Source organism: Eptatretus burgeri, chromosome 3 (genome assembly GCF_056783735.1).
Source record: "Eptatretus burgeri isolate ZD-2024b chromosome 3, Ebu_testis_v1, whole genome shotgun sequence".
NCBI classification, from domain to species: Eukaryota; Metazoa; Chordata; class Myxini; order Myxiniformes; family Myxinidae; genus Eptatretus; species Eptatretus burgeri.
In genome coordinates, this window is record NC_140963.1 from 56,181,737 (window position 1) to 56,209,242 (window position 27,506).

At 36.6% G+C, this 27,506-nt stretch overlaps 1 protein-coding gene across 5 annotated transcripts in view; it reads right to left on the minus strand.

Annotated features, from left to right (window-relative positions):
- Positions 1 to 2,276: 2,276 nt before the first annotated feature.
- Positions 2,277 to 27,506, minus strand: part of CCBE1 (collagen and calcium binding EGF domains 1) — a 69,301-nt gene continuing 44,071 nt past the window's right edge. For 2 of the 5 annotated variants that reach the window (XM_085873513.1, XM_085873511.1), the window contains exons 11-12: positions 24,031 to 24,267; positions 2,746 to 8,197 (exon numbers count right to left, since the gene is read on the minus strand). In XM_085873513.1, the coding sequence (XP_085729639.1) occupies positions 8,120 to 8,197; positions 24,031 to 24,267 (315 nt within the window). In that variant the 3' untranslated portion in view covers positions 2,746 to 8,119. The other 3 variants (XM_085873512.1, XM_085873514.1, XM_085873515.1) reach the window with 3 other exon arrangements.

Genomic DNA, 27,506 nt, shown 5'->3' on the forward strand with positions numbered 1-27,506 from the left:
CATATCCAAGACCAGCTTCAATAAACACTTTTGCACACTTCGTTAATAAACAGATACATTATGAACAATGACCTCAGAGCCAAAGAAGTATCAACTGGAAAATAACTTTTCGTCGAGGATAAGAGGATCGAAGTGTATGCTCTGCAAAGTTTTCCATATTTAATGGATAATAAAATGAAATAAAGTGTTGTATGTCCATATTATAACCTCATGGGGTTGTCTACAAGCTTTGACCCTTTCTTACTTTTATTCTATACACGGCAATGGTATTGTGACTCGTTTCAATGCACGACACTCCCATTAGTCCCATTGAAAACCCATGTTTTTGTGTGCAGTAAAGACAAGTGACTTGATGAAGGGGGTACGCCTACTATCATTCTTGTCCATGTGCATTGTTCTTGTTGAAGTAGATGTCTGTATTTCATCGGTCATGAACTCGAGTTTGTTGCACCATTGAACTTTTCTGAAAACGTCCTCCCTAATCATGCCTGTAATTTCTAGAATTCCCTTCTTTTTGTTACAATCTAAGCCATGATATCTCATTGTGGGACATTGGCTTTTGATTTCTTAGCAACTGACACCGTTTTCAATGTTGAAATCTCTACCGGTCAACAATAACACGTTCCTTCCTCAGTCATTCCAGTATGGTAACAATGTAGGTTCTCAACACACAGCCAACAGTATAATGAGGCTGAAGCGGTGGCAGACTTGACATTTATGGCTCGTCGTGATAGTGCTTTTGTTTCTCCTTCTGTGCATCTAGGCATGATTTCACGAGGCGATGGTCATGCTGAGCAGGCTTGAGAAGGGCATGATGCTTTCAGGGCAGTGTGTTCCGTTGGTGTCTTCCCATTAGGAGCTGAGCTCAGGACATGTTTACTCCTTCAAGTTGAGCCACGGTGGCTCGATACCTCGTCTAGTTGACTTCTTCCAGAGCCTTTTTACTGTTTGGATATATCTCTCTATCTCTCTATCTCTCTATCTCTCTCTCTCTCTCTCTACACTGGAATTTTTTGGGCACAATCTTGTGTGTGGTGTTATATTCTTTGCAAAACTGAGAAAATTCCTCTGGAATATCTTAGCCACAAAACTGCTGCTTGAGAGCTTCGATCACAGAGCGAGCCATAATGTCCTATGACGGTCTACCTTCACAAACTTGGAATAACAGTCGACTGTGAGCAAGTACTGCTTTACTTCCAAAGTCGAAAATGTCACTTCCAACTTCGATGAATGTAAGATCAGGCATATAAGTTAGCAACGAGGGGCTCCAGTTGTTGAGCTCCTTGATTCTTTGCTGACTTGCAACAATTCTGAACCATTTCTTCAATGTCAAAGTTGAGTGAGGCCCAGTGCATGACTTCACAAGTACACTGTTTGCACTTGGTCACTCTAAGGTGTGGGCTTGCAGGATGGCCAAGAGGTACGCGCACTTGCCTCTACACCAGGGGTTCCCAACCCGGGGTGCCCGCACCCCCTGGGGGTGCGAGATGGAATTTCAGGGGGTGCGACAAAGAGTGGCTTGTGTCCTTGAGTGACGAGTCATGAGTCATCACTCAGCCAGCTGCCAGTGTGCCTTGAGAAGTGGTAGTAGGTGGTTGCATTGCGTACATAGTAATCTCGTTTACGAGTATTTAATCAAAAGGAGAGAATAACAGAATTAACATATAAGTCAAGTAACTGATTGTCAGAGTATTGCTTTTAAAATCATTATAATGCAACATCTGACATAATCATTGTACATCATTACGCCTTTTTTGTACTTGTCTTTTTTGGAAAATAATCATGTAAACAATAGATTTTGTAATAAGTATCTATCTATTGTAGCCTGGTGTTGGCTCAGTGGTTAGGGTGGTGGCTTAGGATCCGAGGGTCCTGAGTTCAAGCCTCGTTGCCCGCTGAATTAATTCACCAGGGGGTTGACTCAGCCTGCCATCCTTCCGAGGTCGGCAAAATGAGTACCAGCTTGCTGGGATGACAGTCATTCAAGTATCCTGTGTCAGAGTGGCAACCTGTCCAGGATTGTGCCCAATAGCCAAGGAGACTGCTTCGGCAGCACCAACGCTCTGTACAGAGTATGGTCCCAATGGACATATCTATCTATTCGATATATATATATATATATATATATATATATATATATATATATATATATATATATATATTTTGCTGAACCTCAAAATGTGTGTTGCATTACAACCATTGATTGGACAGCTGGTCTGACTCCGCCCACAATTGGAATCCGACTCCACCCCGAGAATATAAATAATGCGTCCGCCATTTTGCTACTATGTTAGGCCCAAGACATATTCAGCAATGGAAACGTTCACGACCAGTTGTCATGCCTAGTGGAAACGTATACTTGTACTCGGAGAAAAGCCCATCAAAATAACTGATGCACAAAACTCAACACAATACAGAGGATTGCAATACACATAATGTTATGGATTACGTCCAATTAATTATTTAATTACAACAAATGTTCCCACGACTGGTCATGAACGTTTCCATTGCTGAGAATTTACCCTGGGCAAGAGTTGCTCCATCACAGGATGCTGAAGAAGCAGCCCTCAACCAAGATAAGAATTCAAATTTTGGCTAGAATATCCACAAACAATGGTCTAGGCCTTACAAAATTGGCTATGGGATCATTAATGTCCACGAGAAAATGTTTTCAGAGATGAGTGCTCATTTAATGTCCCTTCTAAAGCATTGGTGTGCTCCTTGATCAACAACATGCCTGTGAAGAACCAGGGTAAGAGTTTACAGTTAGACCAGAAATCAAACCCACACCAGACAGTTCAAAGATGAGTACATATGCTACCTCTGAGAGAAGATGATAAATGAAGTTTCTGGGACACCCATTCAAATGAATGGGGAAAAGGGAAAAACTTTGACTCAAGTGCCAAATGCTCAAAATAGGAGACTGATTTTCTCCCCACCTATCCCCTTCCCTCCCATACAAGCAAATGTAAAATTGAGACAAGGAAAGATTGAGACTTACTGATTAAAGCACTTCTTCCCTTTCATAATTTCATTCCACTCAAAGAGTGAACCAACGAATATTTGCCCATTTTCGACTCCAGGGAATAACTTAATTTTCGAATAACATTCATTTCCATTGAGTATATTCACAAAGAATAACTTGGAACTTGGTTCTTGGTTTAAGTGTCTTTGTTGTGCAGAAATGAAATGATAAACTTCTCTTAATGCTCTTGTTTGACCACCTTCTGAGCCACATATCATTTTGAGATTGAAGTAAATTGTTTTTCCATTGTTCAATTGATAACCATCAAAGTTTTCAGTCCATTCAAGGATATTAATTTTTTTCTTTACATCCTCCAAGTTATTTGTAATTAAATTTATCCGCTTATTTGTTTAATTTACTTTTGCCCTGGTTATTTCTTCAATTGGACTTATTTGATATTTCTCACATTTTTTTATGTTTCCCATTTAAATACCAAGGCTTTCCCATTTAAATTCAATACATCTCCACTCTTTGGTTTGGTTATTGCTTGGTTCTATCATTTATAAATCAGTAAAAAGATGGTGGTAGCCTGTTAAAATTCCCAACCCAAAATATTAACACTTATACTTATAACCATAAGGGAGACTATTGATTCCATTCTGTAAAATATATATTTTATCATCAAAAGCTCCGAATGCTTTCTTATTTATCTCTTCTGTATATAATTGATGTTTATAACTTCTAATTGTATTCATTTTTCTGTACTCTTCCTTCTTTAAGGTTAAACAGTTGTAATAATGTTTAAAGTTTATTGTTTCCTTGATTATATTTTTCTTTATTCCCTTTAGCTTCTCATCACACCTTTCAATGTTATTGTTATCAATATATGTGAAAGCATAAGACTGATCTCAATCCTATAAATTCACTCATGACCTTCCCACCCAATTAATCTTTAAACTTCCCAATAACCTTTTTATTCTGTGATGAAAACAACACATGACCTGACTTATAATTACTTGCATCATATACATCAATATTATCAATCATATCCTCATATACATCACTTGTCTTAATTTCTAATATAAAACTATCTGTATCCATATATAACAATGACACATTATCCTTTTACTTTGATTTTAAGGAATAGTCAAACATTAACGACTTTGACAAGTCAAGAATTGATGTTCCGATATAAATAGGTTTATCCATTTCAATACTCTCTTTTTTCAAATGAATAGCACAAAAGTTCTCTGAAAACACCCCCGCTCGCTCAAAACTTGGTCGATTATTTAACTTTGAAGCCTGTTTCCAAGATGTAGCAAGTCTTATGTTTTGTCAATTCCTAACATTTTCCATAGTCTTTCCAAATACAGCATTATTCATTAATTTATAAAAGTCCTTCAGAAAATCTGTTTTTGCTTCTGTTCTCCATTTTCTATTAAAATTAATATACTTCTTCAACCAATGACTGTTTAAATTTCAAAATCCTATGTATTTTCTTCACTCTCAACCCAGCAGATAAACATTGTCTCAAGTTCCTTTGATGCAAAACATCTTTCTTTATCATTTAATGTAGAAAGTAGTTTTTCTGGAGATTTGCCTTTTATATTAAATGACTGTTGGTAATCACTTAACTATTCTTTTTTGGACTTTCTTTATCAGGGGCATAAGGTAGGTCTTTATGTTTGTGATGAAGTTCTTCTGGATATTTTAAATCAACCTCAAAATAATATCCAACTTCAGCTTCATCAAATTCTTTTTGAGAGGAGACAACAATGTCTTGCAAAACTTTTTCATAATGTTTTTCTTTAACCCATTTAAGTTTTCCATAAGGTAAAGATTGAGACATAGCCCACCCATACAAATTGTTAGCATCAGAACACATCAGGTAAGAGTTGTCCTCATTCTTATTATAATCAGGAAGATATTTGTTAATTGCTTTAGCATATATCTTGGAACATACTTGAGATATTCCTCCTCTTTAAGCCTTCTCTATCATTAAAAGCATATCTATATCACTGATTAATTCCAAATTCTGTTTTGTCATTTTTAACAAAGCACTCCAAGCCAAACCTTGGGCTGTGCAATAGTGAGCGGGGTCTAATCCATAAGAATTTTTATTTCAACAGACTGTTCCAAAAGTTTCAAACACATCAGCCAACAACAATACATCAGTTTTAAGATACAAATCATGATATTCTCCAAGATTCTTTATATTAAAATTCTCCCAAACCTTTTTAGCTTGTGTATAATCGAAATCGGAAATACGAGTTTTATTCAACTTGCAATAGAAACTTTCCCTTGAAGGAAGTTGTGTTTCTTTAAACTTCTCAAATGAATCCATGTAGTCATACAGATATATTCCCTTTTGTGATAAGAGATCAATCTCTTCTTGATTTGAGAAATGCGATTTAAGATTCGGTAAGTTTTTAATATTTGATGCTAAGTTAGATAATGGACTTAACATAAACTTGTATGTGTCAAGAAATATGTTATGCGTAATGGGGGATGTATGAATTGTTTTTGTGAATGAGATGTATTTTTTATCTATGCTCAGAATGGCAGAAATATCTCCAGATGTCTTTGAAAGTTCATTTATAAATAGATGTGTGTCATAGTGAGCGTTGTTGTGAAGAAAGACAGGAATAAAGTTTGGGGGCTTGTAATTAAGATTACAACGGGAATGAGCTGGACCTCTATATTTTCCAGTAAGATGACAATGATCCCGAACTTTGACCTCTCCCTCAATTTTCTCCTCACAAATATGACAGATACTGTTCTTTCGAAATTCATTTTTCTCTCCCTTTGTTAATGACATTGGTTTATAGGTTTTAACCATTATTTCTCTTGGTCTTATACAGTCTTTTTCCAATCGTCTCACAAACTCCTCTGAGACATCTTCTCCTCTAAAAAGTTCTAATTTGTTGTATTCATCACCAACAGCTGATTTGGTATAATAACAGAAACCACAAGGAGTATGTTTTTTTTATATTTATTTGTGTATCATTTATTTGGATTTGGAGAAACAGTATCCATCTTTTGAAGGATACTTTCAAAATCAGCATATATCACAAACGGATGTTTTATAGATTTGTTAAAATATTTGAATGATGTGTTTGAACTTGCCTTTGGTAAATTGATTGTGGTTGATTTCTGATCACTGCAATATTTTGAATGTTGATATAATCGTTCTTTTGTGTGAAAGGAGTTGAGACATCTCTTACAAGGATACGTTTTACATTTTCTCTTGTATAGTTGTGATTTGGTTAATCTTGAGAAATTTTTGATGAAAGCATAACGTGATTTTTCCTTTGAAGTAAAGTAGGAGAAGGTCAATGTGTATTTCATAATTTTTATAGTTGTTTGAAATTTTTCATCTCTGAACTTTGTTTGTATCCATTAATCCATATACATTAACAGATAGATTATTCATTTTCTCAAATTTAGGAATATCTCTCAATGACATTGGAAACTTAAAATCTTTAACATTTAATGTATTTTCGTATTTCTTATAATGTTCAACCCTTTCAGGTTTCCATTGTGGAGGATGTAAGTGAGCAAGAACAGACCATAGAAAGCATTTTTATCTTTGTTTTGAATATTAACAACCGCTTTCTTAAGTTTTATCTCTTTTGGTAAATCAATGTAAGAAGAAGCTTGAAGAGGATCTGATTTTAAGACGTATATATCTAAAAAGATTATTTTTGTGATAGCAAATCCACTACCTACTACAGTGTTATTAGCATCTTGTTCTTGTTTCTGGAGTTCATCGTAAACATCACATCTTACAAAATCTTGAAATGATGAGATAAAGTAAAGGATTGTCCTCATATAGGGAGTAGTTTCATCGCCTTCTCTTACCATATTCAATTTTACTCCCATATAAAACTTAAAAGTTTTCATTTCACTTAATGTGTTTTTAATTATAGTTTCAATACTTTGTTTAACCATATCAACAGCTTCAATGATTGAAGATGGTCCAGGGTCTTGAAAGTGAAACAATCTTATTTTTATATGTCCTTTAAATGCCCCATCAGTGTTTTCAATGGAGAATTTAGTGGCACCTTCCTTTTCTTCATTGTTCTTGTGCTTGTGTGATTGAAGGTGTTTATTTTAATTTTTTTAAAAAGATATCATTATCACATCTATCACAATGTTTTGTTTCTTGGTCAAGTGGAAATATTTGTCTAAAGAGATTGAATGTGTGCTTGTTGGTTTGAAGGTGTTTTTTATGACATTTATATTCATGATTACAAACATCACAGTACGTTGTATTCACCATATTTATATTACAAAACTTTGCTTGAAATAAAATTTTCTTGATAAAAACTCCGTTTAATTTACTGGTGAATCTGTGCTTAAAACCATTTTATCCTCCAACTCTTTTCACTTAATAAATACAATGCATCAAGAGGCAAAAGACAAGTTTCAATCAATCCCTTCATTTGTAAAAGACACTGAGAAATATGTCAACGATGTAAAATTGAATAAAGACAAATATAACAACCATTGGATAAAAACAATTATGGTGAATAATATGAGTTCTTTAATTTCCTTCAGTGGAAGGGCTTTTAGTATTTCTGGAAGAACATCAATTAAAGTATCTCCAACAAAAGTTTCTCCTCTCCTTCTGGCAATATATTCAAAACTAGAAAAAGCAATGAAACAAGAAAAAGTATCAAAAAATAAAAACCTTCTGGATGAAGCTTTGGAAAGAAAAGATAAGACCATCTGTAATATGCAAGGAGAAATATGTATTTTTTTCGACAACCCTAAAGATGTAAACCCTGATGAAATAAAGGATGTTAATATATCAGGTGAAATGACATTTCATTCAATAGTAGTTCAGGACCATTTTAAAATTACCTTTAATATAAAAAAATGTAGTAGTTGAATCTGTTAATGAAAAAAAAGTATATAGATGTAAATTGTAATGTTTTTTTCTACTAATTAAATGAGTCATTATTCAACTGAAGATTTTGAAGATTATGAGAGTGATGATAGTATCTCTGTTGGAACAGAAGACAGTTATGATACCGAGAGTTTGTGTTCAAACGATAGTTATGAAAGTAGTTTTATATTTGATTGTGAAAGCACCAATGAAAGTACCAAAGATGATACTGATGATGAATTTTATTTGAAGTAAAGTTTACTTTATAAATATGAATAGCTTACTAGATTTTGAGCCTCTTGAATGTCCTGATTCTCCACATGACAAATTTGAGAATTGTCCTGCGTGTGAAAGACGGGGATGAAACACAGAGTCAAAAGCTTATAAACAATGTATATTCTGTGATTATCTTCTAATTAATGATAATAAAAAACTATAAAAAAAGGAATATAATTCATTGAGATTTACACCAAAAATGAATTACTTTACAAGATTGATTCGAGAAATGAATGTAAAGTATGAGGGTGATAATACACTTTTCTTACAAGAGAAGATACTGAACAAATGACAACCATGTTTCGTGGATTGATGATTTATATTATTAAATGATTGTCATTTTCAGGGAAATATCAACACAAGATATTGCATAAATAAAATAATGGACAAGCCAGGAGGTGACAATGGTTCACGGGCATTATTGAACAATGCCACGATAGGTACAATTGAGTTCGTGGAAGCTTTTGAGGAAGCCCTACCGTAAAAACCTATCTCTTCCATCAAAATTGACCAAATCAAAACGGGATTTTGTATATGTTGTACTTATGGACATTACACACAGCTTCTAGGAAATGAAATTGCGAGAAAAAAAATCGAGAAAAAATAAATAAATAAAAAGTTCAAGTGGGCGTAGCTCCGCCGACAAGGGGCGTGGGACGCCCCTCATACAAAAAGACACAACTTGACCATGATATCTAGCTTGTGTCCAAGTTTCATCAATTCGCATCAAACGTCATGGAGCGATTCTCTGGAGAGAGTCACAAACAGACAGACAAGCCGGTAGGCGACATGGGTGGTCGCTTGACTAAGGCGAATTTGAAATATGTAGATAAGAGAACACATCAGGTGGCATTTTTGCCGTTCGTTGTTCCATATAGGAACATGACGAGCAACTGTGCATTCACCATTTGTGTTCGATTCCCTAACCCTACGCTAAGGCCCTGTCACACCTTGACGTTTTAGCCAGCGTATGAAAAATTTGGCGAATACGCTGGCACACGAATAGGTTATGGGTAAGTTTTGTATACGTTAAGAGCACACTGAAGCATGCTGGCATGCGTCGTAGTACGCCGAGCTCATCGGCAAATTTTAAGCATGCTCAAAATTTTTCGACGTATGCCAGCGTATGACTCACACGTTCCGCATATGCTGGCCATAAGTTGTACGCACATTATGCGATCGTTGACACACGTTACTTGTAAGTTACTCATAAGTCGAAACACGTCGAGGTAATGTTTAGCGTACCCGAAACTTATTTCTAACCTATGAGTAACGTACTTTGAACCTATGTGTAAAGTATCTCCAACGCATATTGACCTTTGTAGACGTATTTGATTGACGTCTTATGGATGACCACAGAACTTACTGCACATGTTTCTAACTTTCAGCTCCCTTATAATGGCATATTGGCAGCGTTTAGGGGAATTGGTATATAAAAATGGGCTTCACAGGAGGAACCCGTCAGTGTTCCAGACTCCATGGTGTTTTTTTTTTTTCTTCGGCATGACGGCGATGTTGACACTTCGATTTCTAGTGCGGTCATGATTTAAATTGTTGAGTGGCAGCCTATTAATAGGCTATGCCACGTGATCGTCGGCAATACGCTGCCGCACTATGCATAAGTTAGACTATCGTTTGGCATAGGTTGTGAACGCCGACAACACGCAAAGCATTCGTTGGTATAAGTTATCTATAAATTTTCGAAACGTTCTGTGTACGTTACTAATACGTTATGCATATGTCCAACTCGTTATTATACGCCCAAAACTGAAAAAAAACATCAATAGGTCAGCGTAGAAAAACATAAAAAAGAAAAAAATGCTGAAGAAAACTTTGAAGAATGCTGCAAAGAAGTCTCCTGGCCGTGGCCGTGGACGCGGACACAAGGAGGATCCATCATCACCCACACCCTCCCCATCGTGCTCACCTACTACTACTGACATGACCTACTACTACTACTACTACTACTACTACTGACACCCTCACCTACTACTACTGACATGGACATCTACTCAACATGGAATCTGAAACACTGATGGGTTCCTCCTGTGAAGCCCGTTTTTATATACCAATTCCCCTAAACGCTGCCAATATGCCATTATACGGTAGCTGTAAGTAAGAAACACATTCACCAAGTTCTGTGGTCGTCCGGAAGACATCAATCAAATACGTCTACATACGTTGGAGATACGTTACACATCGGTTCAAAGCACGTTACTCATAGGTTAGAAATAAGTTTCGGGTACGCTAAACATTACCTCGACGTGTTTTGAATTATGAGTAACTTACAAGTAACGTGTGTCGACGTGTGTCAACAATCGCATAACGTGCCTACAACTTATGGCCAGCGTATGTGGAACGTGTGTGTCATACGTCGACACATTTTGAGCATGCTTAAAATTTGTCAACGAGCTCAGCGTACTACGACATATGCCAGCATGCTTCAGCGTGCTCTTAACGTATACAAAACTTACCTATAACGTATTCGACGTGTGCCAGCGTATTCGGCAAATTTTTCATATGTCGGCATACGCTGGCTAAAACATCAAGGTGTGACAGGGCATGATGGTGATGTTGACACTTTGATGTCTAGTGCGGTTATGATTTGAATCATCGAGCGGCAGCCTTTTAATAGGCTATGCCACATGATAGTCGGCGATATGCTGCCGCGCTATGCATAAGTTAGACTATCGTTGGGCATAAGTTGTGAACGCCCACAACCCGCTAAGCATTCGTTGGTATAAGTTATCTATAAGTTATCGAAACGTTCTGTGTACGTTACTAATATGTTATGCATATGTCCAACTCGTTATGAATACGCCCAACACTGAAAAAAAAATAGTTCAGCATATGCCAGCGTTTTACATACATTTTGATACGTTGCCATATGCTGGCTAAAACGTCAAGGTGTGACAGGGCCCTTAGGGAATCCCAACACGAACGTTGGGGTGAAAGCATGTAGTAATATAATTGCATACTCGTCATACAGTTTTTGACAGATCGGGCTGAAATTTTTTGACAAAGAGGTTGATTATAGTGCGCATAAATGCACGGCAGCCAATTTTTGATTTTCGGGAAAAAAATTTTTTCGAATTTTTTCTAAAATTTCGAAGTCCCGTTGCTAGGCAATGGTGGGGTCCATAGCAACGGTACTCAAAAGCATACAACTAGATCCTGGTATGAACCTACCATCAAGTTTCATCAAAATCGGTTGACTCCTCTGGCCTCCAGAGCTGTCCATTACAGACAAACAGACAGACATACAGACAGACGGAAAACCCGAGAATAAGGGTAGTCTAGCGACCACCCAACAGACAGACACATAGATACAATGAAAATAGTGGTCACTGCTGGTGCCCACGAACCAATGATCTTGAAATTAAACCTAAACTTAGGATAAAACGTTGAGTTGACATCATAACTTTTTTTTCTAGGAGGAATTTTCAAAATCGGAGATGGCTACTGTCTGCGCACAGTATTTTTACATATATATGCCAAGTTTCAGGAAGTTTCGATGAAAACTGTAGGCTGTGAAACTAAAAAGTCCACAAGAAAAAGCAGAAGAACAACAATGTGAGTAAGACTTAGAGATCCTCCACGAGGATCTAAAAAGTTCAAGTGAGCGTGGCTCCACCCACAAGGGGTATGGGACGCCCCTCATACAAAAAGACACAACGAGTCCATGATATCTAGCTTGTATCCAAGTTTCATCAAGATCGCATCAAACGTCACGGAGCTATACTCTGAAGAGAGTCACAAAGACAGACAGACAGACACACAGACACAACGAAAATAGTGGTCACTGTTGGCACCCACGAACCAATTTAACAACCATAAAAATCTTCCAAATTCATCAAGATGTCTCATAGTTGGTTCAAGCGGATGTGGAAAAACCTGCTTACTTTTAAAGATGCTCCTTACTCCCAACTTTTTAGATTATGATAATTTAATAATTTTCACGAAGTCAAGTTTTCAACCTGAGTATCAACTCCTCTCACAATGTTTTAATGCTGGTCTCCAAAAAGAAGATATAATCAGTTTATTTAAACTTCAAAACAAACTAAATGATTACAACATTGAAGATATAATACAACTATTTTGTGATACACAGAGGTATAAAAAGAAATCAAAGCCGATAACTTGTATTCTTAGTGATAATACGGACGATATACCTTCTCCCCAAGATTTGGATAAATCAAAAAAGAACCTCGTTATCTTTGATGATTGTGTTAATGAGAGAAAGCAAACGGTAATGGATAGCTACTACACAAGAGGGAGACATTCTTCTTGAAACTGTATTTATCTTAGTCAATCATACTTTCAACTCCCTCGTCACTCAATAAGAAACAATGCTAATACTTTTATTTTATTCAAGTCAAATTCAATAGATATGAACAATTTTTGGAGAGACAATTGTTCTACATTATGTAGTAAAAAGGAATTTGGGGATTATATGAAGCACACGACTGAAAAATATAAATATATTGTTGTGAAACAAGATGAGATATTAAGGGATATATTTTTTATTTTATAAACAATTACATATATAAATGACAACTATTATTATAAATCTTGTGGGTAAATCTGCTTCTAGAAAAAAACTCATAAATCAAGGTTCTTGAAGAGTACAAATGAAAATATTGTAACTTTTCCAAAAAACCACCATGTGATTCGTATTGTATCTACAACAACCAGAGCAATGTGACCAGGAGAAGGAGAAGGTGAAGATTATTACTATATTTCAGTCGAGGAACATATGCGATTGAGGAATGAAGGTCAAATATTTGAGGAGGTTTCTCTTGGTACAACAAAATATTCACATTGTAAGAGTGAGTTATAGAAACTGAAATCTGGTGGTCTTGGGATATTAGAAACTAATCCAGAAGGAATGAGACAAATTATGAAACATCTGAGTGGTAATGGGGTTAAGATTTTATCATTCGGTTTTGATGTTTATGGAGAAACTCCACGCAAATGTATGAAAAGCAGAGATACAAGTATTAGTGAAGAAGAAATTACAGCTCATATTAATGTTACAAAAGAGTTTAATGAAATATTTAATGAGAAGGATTTATTTGAACCCATCTACTTGAATGATGAAGAAAAGGAAAATTTCCCTGTTGACCTTTTTAATTCAGTGAATGATATTTTCCAAGAAGTAAATGGATGTGAAAGAAAGAGCAAGAAGATTTAAGGAGCCTAAAGAGTTGGTTTCAAGAGTTGTAAAACAACAGGAAGACATAAAGAAGAAACGCAGACAGAAACAAACGGGTGAAGAAGCATTTGAAAGAAAACAAGATAAATTTTTTAAACTACTTGTTAAAAAATTATGGATGCTTCCACAGTTCCTACAATATAATATACACCTAAAAAACTTCGAATGTTAAAAGATTTCAGTCAAATGATAGAGGAAGAATTAGAGCATATAGGAGAATTAGAATATGATGATGAAGGATTATTTCAATCACTGGAAGAGATTAATCAACCCCCTGATTATATTGTGAAGGCTCTTCAGAGCAATGAATGTTCAGCGGATTCAAAAACCAAAGCAGGACTCATTCCAACAGAACAACCAGCAATATTTCATCTTGTTCAAGAAAATGGATTGATATTTAATGATGAATTAAGGTTCTTGAGTTCTGCTCAACCACCTGTTAAACAAACTCCGAGATTAATGTTTCTTTGAACAAAAGATGAGAAACAAGGTTCAACTGTGAGGGATGAATGAAAGTATTTTGATAAACCATTGGATATGAAAAATAACGATGATAGAGTAGATATTGATCTGCTGGACTCTCTTAATTAAAGGGTTAGTCTATCTGGTAAAAGTAAGAAGAGGAGAAACACATTATTCAGGCTTTAAGTAGTTTTGGTTCAGGTGTTGGTTTTCTTCCAAATGACCCATCACAATTAGTAAATAGACTGTTATTGCTGTTCGGTCGTAAGAAGGCTGGAAATAATTGTTTTGATGAAGCATCAGCCATTTTAGACCAGTTGATGAACATAAAAATAATTTATCAATGTCAATACGAAGACATTTTATCCATTATTAAATAAGATGAAAGCACAATCCTTCGTTTTAATTTCACAACAAGCGACCACACATTTTCAATTCCATACCCACTACAACTCGACACAACAAAAGAATATGAGGCGTCTTTATTGTCCATGGAAACTTATAATACCTTGTTTAATATCACCGAGAAAAATGACAAGCTTAGTTATAATCCAGGAATTGGATACAAAACGATAGATAACAGTTTCACCCAGAGCATATGACATTTCTCAAATATCTTCCGAAATTGCTCGCCTTATGAAAGAACAGGGTGATGAACCAAAAAATATTGTTATAGATATTCAAAAACATACTTCAAAATCAACGATTAAAGTTAAAAATAACTACAAGGTTAATTTCACAATTGATAATTAATCGAGAGAGTTATTGGGTTTCTCCTCAAAAAAATGATTGAAAGTAATGGGACGTTTTACAGTGATAATGTCATTCAAATATCCTCAGGCATATATTCCGTATGAATTCACTATGATTTGATTAATGGCGCTTATAATGATAGAATAAGAACAAATACAATATTTTCATTCAGCACATACTCAACCCCAATTGGTTATAAATTCAATATGGAACCCAAAAATCTGGTTTATCGACCTGTGTCAGGAAAAACCATGTTCAGAGTCAATTTTAGGATAACCGACCAAGATAATCGCATGATTTCTTTTAATGGAGAAATTATATCCATCAGAATTCACCTACGTGAAGTTTTCCAATTAATAAATACGATGGTTATTGTGAGGAAACACGAGTTGGGAAAATATATAACAATTACATGGGATGTGATGTTCCTTTCCCCATACTACAAGGGTGAAGGCATGCATCTTGGTGGAGGATACTATAAACCTAAGACACAAAGGAGTGCAAGACATCAATTTAGAAAAAAAGGAGATGGTATAAATGATACTCTCATGGGTAAAGGTGTTAAGGTGTTATTCTTAAACATAAAGACCTAATTAGTTCAACTGCTTCTGCTGTGGGAAATGTAGCGGGTGCTATAAAGAGTATAAAAGATGCCCAAAAGGAATCTCATAAATTACAAGCAATAAAATAAATTAAGAAATGCAAATCTCAGTTGTCTCCCCAATAACGACAGAAAATAATTCAAATACTTGGGTCAGGGTTTCAAAAATTTTAACATCTTTTTTTCCTCAATAAATACAAGTATGGAAGCAATTGATAGTATCTATGATTTGGATGATACCATTGTCATCTCAAACTCTACGAAAAAAGAAGACTACTTCAAGGTAAATGCCATAACTGGAACATACTGGAATACAAATGGAACAAAAAGTTTTGAAATAAATCATCAACAAACTTATTTGAATCAAGCCGAGAGTTTCTTGTTGTGTAAATTTACATTCACTAAGGCTGCGAATAACACAAACGCTGCACTCGTAAATGATTTCTTCTGGAAAATGTTTGATAGTGTTCGTTTGTACATTGGAACACAAGAAGTTGCAGTGGTTGATTATGTCTCTGCTACATCTGAAATGATGAAATTTACACTATATTCCTTTAGTGATGGAATGGGAAAGGGGGCTGTCGAAGGTTTTATTCCTGATATGGCAAAGGGAACAAATACAGACCCTGGATATAGTCAAAGGAAAGGAATGTATAATGATGATACAAAAACAGGTAATAGTTTTATTGTGGCAGTTCCACTTCAAGGTATATTTGGATTTTGTGGAAATGATAAAGTTCTGTGTGGTCTTAAAATTAGATTTCAACTGCAAAGAAATGATAATGAAAATAGATTGCTTTTTGGTGTGGTGAATGCTTTTGCTGCTCAGAAAAAAATTGTTATTGATGAAATTAGTTGGTATATTAGTGAATATATTCCTAATCTTAAAACAGAATAGACGTTGAATAGAAGACTAAACTCAAAGAAACCACTCAATGGATCATACCATAAAAGAAGATGCCAACACGTTAAACTGAACCAAACCACTTACATGTGGAATTTGGGTGTTCTGGAAGGAAAGCCATGATATCTGTGGCACATTTTTAAAAACCAGATGGTGATACTGCAACTGATAAGAATAATGCATTCAGTGATCAAGCGAAGGTGAAACAACTTCAAGTTTCTTTGGATGGAACATTTTATCCACGAGATAGACTGGAAATTAATTGGAAAAAAAATGATTATGCTGAAGCATTCAAGTCTTCCCAAAAGGTGTTTGAAAGCAATGGAAATAAAGAACCCATTTTGGATACGACAGCACTTAAAAGTCTGTATACAATCTATGCGATTGACCAGAGTTCTCAAAAGGAAACTATAAAGTCTAATCGAGTGGATACTTCCCTCTACATTGAAAGAGAAGAGTGAAGAAGTTGATACATATTGTTTGCTTTTGGAAGAAACAGAATTACAGATTAATACAGATAATGGTGTTATGATTCGTCTCACATAATTTTTTTGGTCAATAAGTGAGTAGTAAAGTGCCAACTGGGGTATGTTAATCAAATCAATATGCTAATCAAATCAATCTTCATAAACTATCGTCTTGTGTTCAAAATCAAAAGCCTTGTACGATTAATGTTAATACAATTCAGAGAAAAGGAGCAGTAAGAATTGATGTTTTGCTCACAAGAGAACAGGTGAAAATCTTGAACGACACTGGCTCACTTAAATTAAAATGTCAAAACCAATGTTGAAGAAATATTCAATAAGAGAGACAAGTGGAGGATTTCTCCCATTTCTAATTCCTTTATTTGCTGGTTTAATTGTAGCTGGAGCATTGACGGGTGGTATTTCAGCAGCGGTGAAAACTGCCAACGAAAGGAAGGCTCAACTCTGGCCTCAAAAAGAGTTGGGAAGACATAACAAAGAGTTGGAGAAAGAAATTAGTGGAAGTGGTGCAGTTGTAGATTTTGCTGAAAAACTTGAAAGTCTGCCTGATAAAGCGAGATTGTTAGTTGGAGATATGCTTTCTTCTATCGCACAAGCAGGTGTAAAATTAACGAAAAGGAGTAATGGATTATATATTTCTCATAAATAAATGAGCATTGATGAGTGGTTTAAAGAATGTGGAAAGAATCCAACATCAAATTTAGAACTTATCAAATATTGTAAGAAATTCAAAATTAATAATGTGGTTATTTGTATGAGAGATGAATTAACAAACGTGTCTAAGCATACAAAGAATATCATTATGAACTTAGAAGATAATAATGGGAACAGTTCTCATTGGGTTTGTATTTTTAATAGTCAAGACAAATATAATTTTGATAGTTATGGTCTTCCACCACCTGTTGAAGTGATAACATTCTTACAGAATGGTGTTTATCAAACATTTCAAGTCCAAGAATTAAATTTCCAGTGTTGTGGTCAATTATGTCGATGTGTTATTTCAACTCAACAAAAAAATTAATTTTTTAATTATATTATTGTTAATCAAACATAAATTACATGTTGGAAAAGATGGTTCTATCTTTGGTGTATCTCAAGAACTGGATATTGATTTATCAAATTATTACACAAAGGTACCGGCTGAACGACAGAAATATAGTACAGCAAAAAATATTAATATCAAAAATGTTTTGTAAATTAATAAATTATCCAAGCCCGATTGACGCGAATGACTTGGTGAGACTAAGTGATTTATCACAATATATATTCTTAAATAAAATGGCACGTTTTGTTAAACAAGTAGAATTTACAACCACAACATCTGGTTCAAAAAACCATACACCTTTTCTTATTAAATTCAATTACCTTTTTATTTTGTATTGAATTTTATAAAGAAGGAAGAATCGTTAATATGAGAATAGAGAAATGGAGGGATAATATGTGATTTAGGATATAATTGGTCTTTTTCATTCAACCGAGAAGACCTACACGATTTTTATCAGTCTCGTAAAGAAGATTATCCTCTTGGTAAGAATCAGGAGATATGTGGAAGCACAATTAGCAAAAAACAAATACACAATTTCGGGAATAGGAAATTATATGATGGTGAAGCAATAGTTTATATGACAAAGAAGGAAGGAAATTGGATAATTATACAAAGTCGAGGAATACAAACTGATTTAACAACAGGAATATGGGGTGGTATTATGTGTCATCATATTAATCTGTCATATATTTCTGATACATAAATGACAGCAAGAAGGCTTCAAGAAAATTATAATTTTGGCATTCAAGGATACCTACAAGAAAAGGGTGTTCGATTTTACATTCTTTATGAATTGGAACATACACATGGACATTTTTTAATGTCTGGCCTTATAGACTGGCCTTATACTGATGTTAAAAAACCCACAAATAGAGATTTGATTAAAATATTAAATAAAAATGAACTTCTAAAGGTGATGAAATATAAAACTATTTTCGAAATAATCAACAAATCCTATTGGTTTCCTATTATGAGAAAAATAATTGTGGATTCAAGAGTATTGCAGAATCTAGATGAATATATGTATGATATTCTATGGGGTGAAAGTGGTTCAAGGAAAGTAAGGGATGAGGAAGGAGTTGAAGAAACTGAGACAAGAGAGAAGGAGGAGAGGGAGAAGAGAGAGAAGAGGGAGAGGGAGAAGAGAGAGAGAAAGGAGGAGAGGGAGAGGGAGGAAAGAGAGAATAAATAAATATTAAAATATGGAAACCAGTGAGATTATTAAAAGATCAAAGGTATTACAGAAAACAAAAAAATCTCAACACACCGAGGAGGAAAACAAAGAATTGGCAAGTGTATTGGAAATATATGCATCAAGACTATTAACATCGGTTTCAGGGAGAAGGTTTCAACAAGAAAGTGGAGATAAAGAAGAGAAGAAGGAAAAGATAATATTATTGATGATGTTGGTGTAATTGACTTTGATTAAAAGTTTTACATTTTTTTTCTTAAATAAATGGAGGAGAGAGTGAAGACATTTCGAAGGATTTTTTGTTTTAAAAATTAAGATTCAAATGTGCATGTTGGAAAAAAAAAAAAAAATGTTTTCGCACTCTGCAGGAATTTTTCACATAAATAAATGAGTTATTGTCTCAAATGTAAAAAGAAAACCAAGAGTAAAAATATCTTTTATGTTAAAAGTAAAAATAATAGGGTTATACAAAAAGGTACATGTTCGGTGTGTGGCTCAAAAAAGAGTGAATTAATCACCAAACACAAACGAGGGGGAGATATGCAAAAGTTTTTTTTTATCAGGAAGTAAATTTACAACAATTGGAATACCAGGGGAATTACATCTACCAGGGTATTCTTTCTGTGGTCAAGGAACACACTTGAATAAAAGATTAGATGAGGCTGACAATCCTAAACCATGGAGCAAACCTATCAATAGGATTGATGAAGTGTGCATGAGACACGATATTGATTATGGAAATAGCACAACGTTGGAAGAAAAAATGAAGCCGAGAGAGAAATGTTGTGTAATTTGTCTCCGATTCAAAATCCAACCTTGAGAGAAAAAGTTGATAGGATCATCATGAAGATGATGATCAGTGCTAAATTGAAACTTGGGCTTGTAAATTCAAAAAACTTATAGGCTCAAATGATGTCATTAAGATTGAAGAGCAATTAGCTGATGAACTACATAAACCAATAATCACAAATTTTCATAGAAGGAAGGTTTATTCCAAGGAATTTGATTATATCTGGTCCGCTGATTTAATTGAACTAAATTATGATAAGGGGTACAAGTATGCTTTAACCGTTATCGATTTGAGGATTCGATATGCGTGGGTTGTCCCTTTGAAAAACAAAACAGATAATACTCCTATGTTAGCTTTCCAACAGATATTCAATAAAAGCAAGAGAAAACCTTAAAAATTGTGGACTGATGAGGGTACAGAGTTCTACAACAAAACATTTTTGAATTTTCTTAAAATAAACATTACATTACATTATACAGCACCTTGAATGAAGGAAAAGCGGTTGTTATTGAGCGTTTTAATCGCACTTTAAAAGAGAGACTATATAAAAAAATTCACTCAACTCGGTTCTCAACAAAGGTTATCTTTAATTCAGGACATTGTGGATAAGTACAATGACACGATTCATACCTCAACAAAATTTAAACCATCAGAAACATTGACAAAATGAAAATATGAAAAAGAGATCAATGCCAGAAAGCCGAAGTTCAAAGTTGGTGATATAGTAAGAATATACAGGTGGAAATCTCATTTTGAAAAAGGTTATACCGAGCGATGGACAAATGAACTTTTAAAAATTGTTGATGTCGTCGGTACAGTTCCTTGGACTTACAAATTATGTAATTTAAAGGGGGAAGAGATTTCAGGTTCATTTTATTCACAGGAATTACAAAAGACAAAGCTAAATAATTGAAAACAATTTTTTTGACTCCACCTCTTTTTTAACTCCGCCCCTTTTTGACTCCACCCATACAAGCTCCACATCCACATAAGCCCCACCCACCCACACAAGCCCCACTCCCCTGTGTGCCCCACCTTTGACCCACCACCCCCCTCATCCCACCCTTACACACACACACACACACACACACACACACACACACACACACACACACACACACACACACACACACACACACACACACACACACACACACACACACACACAGCGAGGGGAGGGGAGGGGAGAGGGATGAGGGGGGTGGTGGGTCGTTGGGGGAGCGCACCTACCCCCCAAACCCCAACCCTCCCCCAACACCCTTACATCTCCTTTATTCTTTTTTTGTAATTCAAAATCAGATAATTATAAGGAAAGCATATATAATAAAACAAGACTACAAACATTGAACAAAATCTTCTTTCACAGCAGTCTGATGGTTTGTGATTTTGAAACTCTGTCAGCATATTCTGTTCAAAACAAAGAGGGTAGAACAATTAGGGTATATAAAGATGATTATATTATGATATTAATAAAATAATAAAGATAACATTTACCTTCAGAAGATTGAGTGTTGTGTCAGATTCCTCCAGAAGATTAAGTTGTGTGTTTGGTTCATCCAGACAGGTGTTTAAACTGAAAAAAATTAAAATAATAATATTGATTCAACACTCAAGAGAGATATAGACAGAGACATAGAGACAGAGATAGAGACAGAGATAGAGACAGAGATAGAGACAGAGATAGAGACAGAGATAGAGAGACAGAGAGAGACAGGCAGAGACAAAGACAGAGACACACACACACACAGAGACAGACACACGCACGCGCACGGATAATTTCTCACCTTTGACTTGACTCATTCAAGGTCAGAGGATGTGAGAGAACTTCTTTCCAGCCAACAAAAATATCATTCAATTCTCTTCTGAACGATTGAATGTCATTAAAGAACTCATTCATTTTTAGCCACTCGTCGTGTAATTCAAAGGCCTCCTGTTCCAGATCAGTTATCAACGATGTTATTTATTGGGGACAACCTGTTAGAAAAAGACATACAATAATTATTGGTTGTATAGTGATTTCATTCCGTATAAAACAACAAATAATGAATGGGTTCAAGGATCTCACCTCTCATCTTGTGAAAACAATTGATCTGAAAGGTCAGAGTTCTCTTCTAAATACTCCATTCTCTGAATAAGACTCAAAATTCTCTCAATAAGACTCTGAATAAGAATGAAGTTCGCTTTGACAATTAATAGCCTCGAGTTGATGACATCATGGGAGATTACACAACAATGGGGTTTTCAGGGTGTGTCTCACATAGGAAATGAGTCGCATTTTTGCTTCGGGCGAGGGAACTTGGCTGACTCCAGACTGACTCATTTTAACCCGAAAATGAAACAGCTTGCTTTGAATGATTTTGAGAAAAACTTATATTTAAAATATATTCTTTTTATTAAAGTTGTTTTTGCTTGCTTTTAGCTAAACTTTGTTCTGTTATTGTTCTGATGATTTAAGATATAACCATGAGAGACATGGGCACAGAATACTTCCTCATTTTCACAGCACGACTGTGCTCTTAAAGGCACTTCCCCATTTTACAGAACTGAAGGAGGGATAGTGAACTTCCCTTTCTTTCATGCTTGAAGAGATAAAGTGAATATACTCGATGAAAATGAATGTTAGAAGAAAATTAAGTTATTCCCTAAAGTAGAACATGGGAAAATATTTGTTGGTTCGCTCTTTGAGTGGAATGAAAATATGAAAGGGAAGAAGTGCTTTAATCAGTAAGTCTCAATCTTTCAGTCTCAATTTTACATTTGCTTGTATGGGAGGGAAGGGGATAGGTGGGGAGAAAATCAGTCTCAATTTTACATTTGCTTGTATGGGAGGGAAGGGGATAGGTGGGGAGAAAATCAGTCTCAATTTTACATTTGCTTGTATGGGAGGGAAGGGGATAGTTGGGGAGAAAATCAGTCTCCTATTTTGAGCTTTTGGGGCTTCTCCATTCATTTGAATGGGTGTCCCAGAAACCCCATTTATCATCTACTTCTGATCCTCGAAGTTATCTTGTCAACCCTGAAAAAGCACTAAAAACAAAAGGGACAGACTCTTTAGTTCATGGTATTAATAGAAACACATTAGACAATAATGTGCAGTTCAACATACATGTGTAACCATATTTTTGTGCATGTACATTCAAATATTTCAATACTTCAGATGCATTCTTTGCATTTGAAAAAAACAATGCAAGTGAAAACAGTGGGTTGTCTGAACATGAAAGAGCAGAACTCCCCAATTTCTACTTGATGAGTCAATAAGTGCCAGGACACGGTTTTAGCTGCTGATATAAAATTTGTTTATATCATGGATTTATACTGTTTTCCTCTTTTTTCAGATAATACAAGTATTACATTAAACCAAGATGGCAGACACCAGTCCATTTACAGTGAAAGAGAGGATGGTAGCAGTGATGTGGTACCACGAGAGGAGAAACACAAAGAAGACGAAACAGGTGCAAGAAGATTTCAAGGAGCGTTTTGGAAAGCCAGCACCGTCAAAATCAAATCTTCATCTTTGGGGGAAAAAAGGTATTTCAGACTGGAAGTGTACTCGACAGCAAGCGCAGTGGATGACCAAATATTTGCAGAGTACTCACCCTGATAGATGGTATAAACAAATGTTGTATAAGCAGCTAAAACAGTGTCCTGGGACTTATGACTCACCCTATATGTTACCATTTATACAAACAAACGGTTTCCATCAGCAATATTGATGTTAACATGTCAAGAAGGTTAAATATGGTTTATAAAAACCTGCATCTTTGGATCCCTATTGCAGTAAGTCACTTGATATCTTGCACAGCAATTAAAGTATAAAGTGCAAAGCTGGAAAGAGCATTGGAATTTTGCTTTTCTTTCTTTTGATTTGGTGATTAGAGAAGCAATATCAAGCTTTCTAGAATGTCCCTTCAGGAGTCCACATTGAAAGAATCTGTGTCCTGTTCCTTTTTGGTCAAAAAATTATTTTTATTATTTATATTGTTTGTTTGGTTTTTTTTTTTTGCTTGTTTCTTTCCATTGCATATATCTTTATTTTAGTAAACAATATGTCAGGAATATTCATTTGGTTCACCTTTCCATGTTGACAATGCCTCCTCTGTTTGGAACAATACATGCTACTGTAAATGAAGTGTTCTGTTCGTTCACAAATCATTTCAATCTACTTTGTTACATGACTTCTCACGGCAGCTTGTTGCATTTGAATTTGTTTATCCAACATGGAGACTAAACAAGTTACTTGACTCTGTTACGTGATGTGCAGCACTTCAATATTATCTGACAAGGGAAAAATTTGATTGGTGGAAGTACATGATTTGTGGTTATCAAAACATCTTGTGCAACACAAATTACCGAAGTTGTTAACTGGCTCAAAGATATAACCTGGAATAAATCTGTACTTTTAGTGAAATTCTGTCTTATAAAACACAGATATTCCACAAAGATCACCACACCCCATTTCGAAAAGTCTGTCTCCTCTTCCACCACAAAGACCAATCTCTTGAGTTTTGGTCACTTTGGAAAACAGGCTGACTCGAGCCCTTTTGATCAGGTGTTATCTTGACACTAGGCCTTGGATCCACTGGGTCAATTCCTCGCTGCTCACCGAAAACTCGCTTCTGGAGGTCAATTATATCATGACGCAGGTCGGCAACAATGAGCAGCAAGAAATCGAAAGAACCAGGAGATCCCTGCAATGAGAAAAATTATGTGCAACAGTTTGTTATTGCAAGAGGAAATGCACAGAATTTGCAAATCCGTTTCTCAACCAAACATCTGTGTAAAAGATAAATGAGGGAATTGAGAAGGGAAAAAGGGGAGGAGTTGAGAAGTGTGGAACAGTTTACACAGTTACAAATTGACATTTGTTCAAATGATTAATCACACGACTATGTTGACCATCTACATGTGTGTATTACTGTACATACAGTGGCCTGCAAAAGTATTCACCCCACCCCCCCCCCCCACCCATCCAAAGTTTTCACATTTTGATGTCACCTGAGCTTATTCCATGATGCCTTCAAATCAAATTTATTATAAATTATGGAGTCTTCACAAAATATTCCAAAGTGATAAAAGCTAAAAAAAATGCAGATAAAGTGTGAATATGTTAGATTAACAGAGAAAATCAGATGATTCTCAGTTACATAAGTATTCAAAGCCTTTGTTTAATTAAACCTAAATTACCTCAGGAGCAAATTATTTTGAAAGGTTACAAAAATAAGTGTAATATGTTTCACCTGTATGCAATCAGTGGTTTAACTCAAAAATTAAGCTCCCCCACTTATCTAAGTTTTAAGATGCAACTCACTTGGTCAACAAGCAAGACAAACATGAAGACCAAGGAGCTTTCCAAATAAGAGTGGTGTGTGTGTGTGAGAGAGAGACAGAGAGACAGAGAGACAGAGAGACAGAGAGACAGAGAGACAGAGAGACAGAGAGACAGAGAGACAGAGAGACAGAGAGACAGAGAGACAGAGAGACAGAGAGACAGAGAGACAGAGAGACAGAGAGACAGAGAGACAGAGAGACAGAGAGACAGAGAGACAGAGAGACAGAGAGACAGAGAGACAGAGAGACAGAGAGACAGAGAGACAGAGAGACAGAGAGACAGAGAGACAGAGAGACAGAGAGACAGAGAGACAGAGAGACAGAGAGACAGAGAGACAGAGAGACAGAGAGACAGAGAGACAGAGAGACAGAGAGACAGAGAGACAGAGAGACAGAGAGACAGAGAGACAGAGAGACAGAGAGACAGAGAGACAGAGAGACAGAGAGACAGAGAGACAGAGAGACAGAGAGACAGAGAGACAGAGAGACAGAGAGACAGAGAGACAGAGAGACAGAGAGACAGAGAGACAGAGAGACAGAGAGACAGAGAGACAGAGAGACAGAGAGACAGAGAGACAGAGAGACAGAGAGACAGAGCGACAGAGAGACAGAGAGACAGAGAGACAGAGAGACAGAGAGACAGAGAGACAGAGAGACAGAGAGACAGAGAGACAGAGAGACAGAGAGACAGAGAGACAGAGAGACAGAGAGACAGAGAGACAGAGAGAGAGAGAGAGAGAGAGAGAGGATGGCAGAGGGGAGGGGGAGAAGAGAGGCGGAGAGGAGAAAGGGGGAGTGGGGAGGAAATTCTGGCACATGTGAAACACAGGAATGAGAGCTTATAGCTGGGTCAGGATTCAAACCGAGGCGAGACAGCTCAGAGCGAGGGTGCACACCTCTCGGCTATCCTGCCGTGATGTGGTGATTCATTGCCAGAAAACAACTGCAAACATTTTTCCTCCTCGTCATCATCTAATATATTTTAAACAAATGGACACATTTTTTGCAGTCACAACTACTGCTGAAGTCAATAAAGAAGTTTAAATTTTGAAATTCAGCTCAGATTTAGAGATTCTAAAGGATATGACATGGGTGGAAATGAAATAAAGCGACGAACGCTGGCGTCTCCGGGCGTTTATAAGCATTGCAATGCACCCAGTGATTCGTAGCTATGATGACAGGCATTCGATAACATGAGTGAGGAAAGTGAACAGAATAACTATCATTAATAAATTGTTCCGGCTCATTCCGAGTTGAGGCATTATTGAGCAGGCCAAAAAAAATGGCGGCTTAAGACTCCAGTGAGCTGACTGTGGGCTCACCAAGAGGGCGTCCCACCATCTTCGTAAGGCTTATTTTGTTTCTTTTTTGTGATGAGCACCCCCAAAATATTTTTAAAAGGGATGTTTTAATTAACCCAAACACCCAGGACAGGTCAGGTATGGGAGCATGCGCCACGGCAGCGCGTCGCTGCGTCCACTTTCCGCCGGTTCTCCAGGGGGCTCCGTCTGGCCATCCCCCAGGCAGATGCCTGGCCCATCCCCATCTCATTGAGATGCCGATCAATCTGCTGCAACCACGAGTCACGTGGTCGGCCCATTGGCCTCCACCACTCACGAGGCTCCCTCCATGAGAGAATCTGGTGAGCAGGATCAGAGTCAGGAAAATAAGCCACATGTCTATACAGCTGCAGCTGATGCTCATGGACCATGCAGGTAACAAATCTCATTTGAGTCTCTCTCAGAAACCGCTCGTTGGACACAAAGTCCGACCAGCGATAGCCAAGGATTCTCCGAAGAGACCTGGTACCAAAGGAATTAAATCTCCGTCTCAGATCCTTGGTCAGAGTCCAAGTCTCGCATCCATAGAGCAAGACTGAAAACACCAAGGACCTGAAGACTCGGACTTTCGACCTCCCGCACAAGTACCGGCAGTGCCACACCCCATTATCCAATGAATCCATGACTCCCAGGCCCGACCCAGACGTCGATTGACCTCTGAGTTACAGCCAGCAGAGAAATGAATATCACTGCCAAGGTAAGTGAATCTCTCCACGACATCAACATCCTCACCACAAACAGGCACAGACAGGACAGCAGCATCCAAGATGTCATTGCAAGCCTGGATCTTAGTTTTGACCCAGGAAACCGTAATCCCAGCAGCTCAGACTCCTCATTCAGCACCTCGAGGGCCCCCAAAAGGATTTTGAAAGTCTCCGCAAAGACGACTGCATCATCTGCGAAATCAAGGTCAGAGATCTTGATATTCCCAAACGATGCACCGCAGCTTGATCTCTCTGACATCCTCCCCTGAATCCAGTCCATACAAGTGCTGAAAAGTGTAGGGGCCAGTACACACCCCTGAGGAACTCCAGTAACAACTGGAAATAAGTAAGAGATGGTATCACCACATCTCACAGCACTCTTAGTACCAGAGTGGAGTTCACACAACAGATTGATCAGTTTTGGTGGGACCCCACGAAGACCAAGAATCCTCCAGAGGGCATCCCGATTCACTGAATCGAACGCTTTACAGAGATCAACATAGGCTGCAAGCAGTCCCTGCCGAAACTCTCGTCTGCGTTCGGTGAGGACCTGAA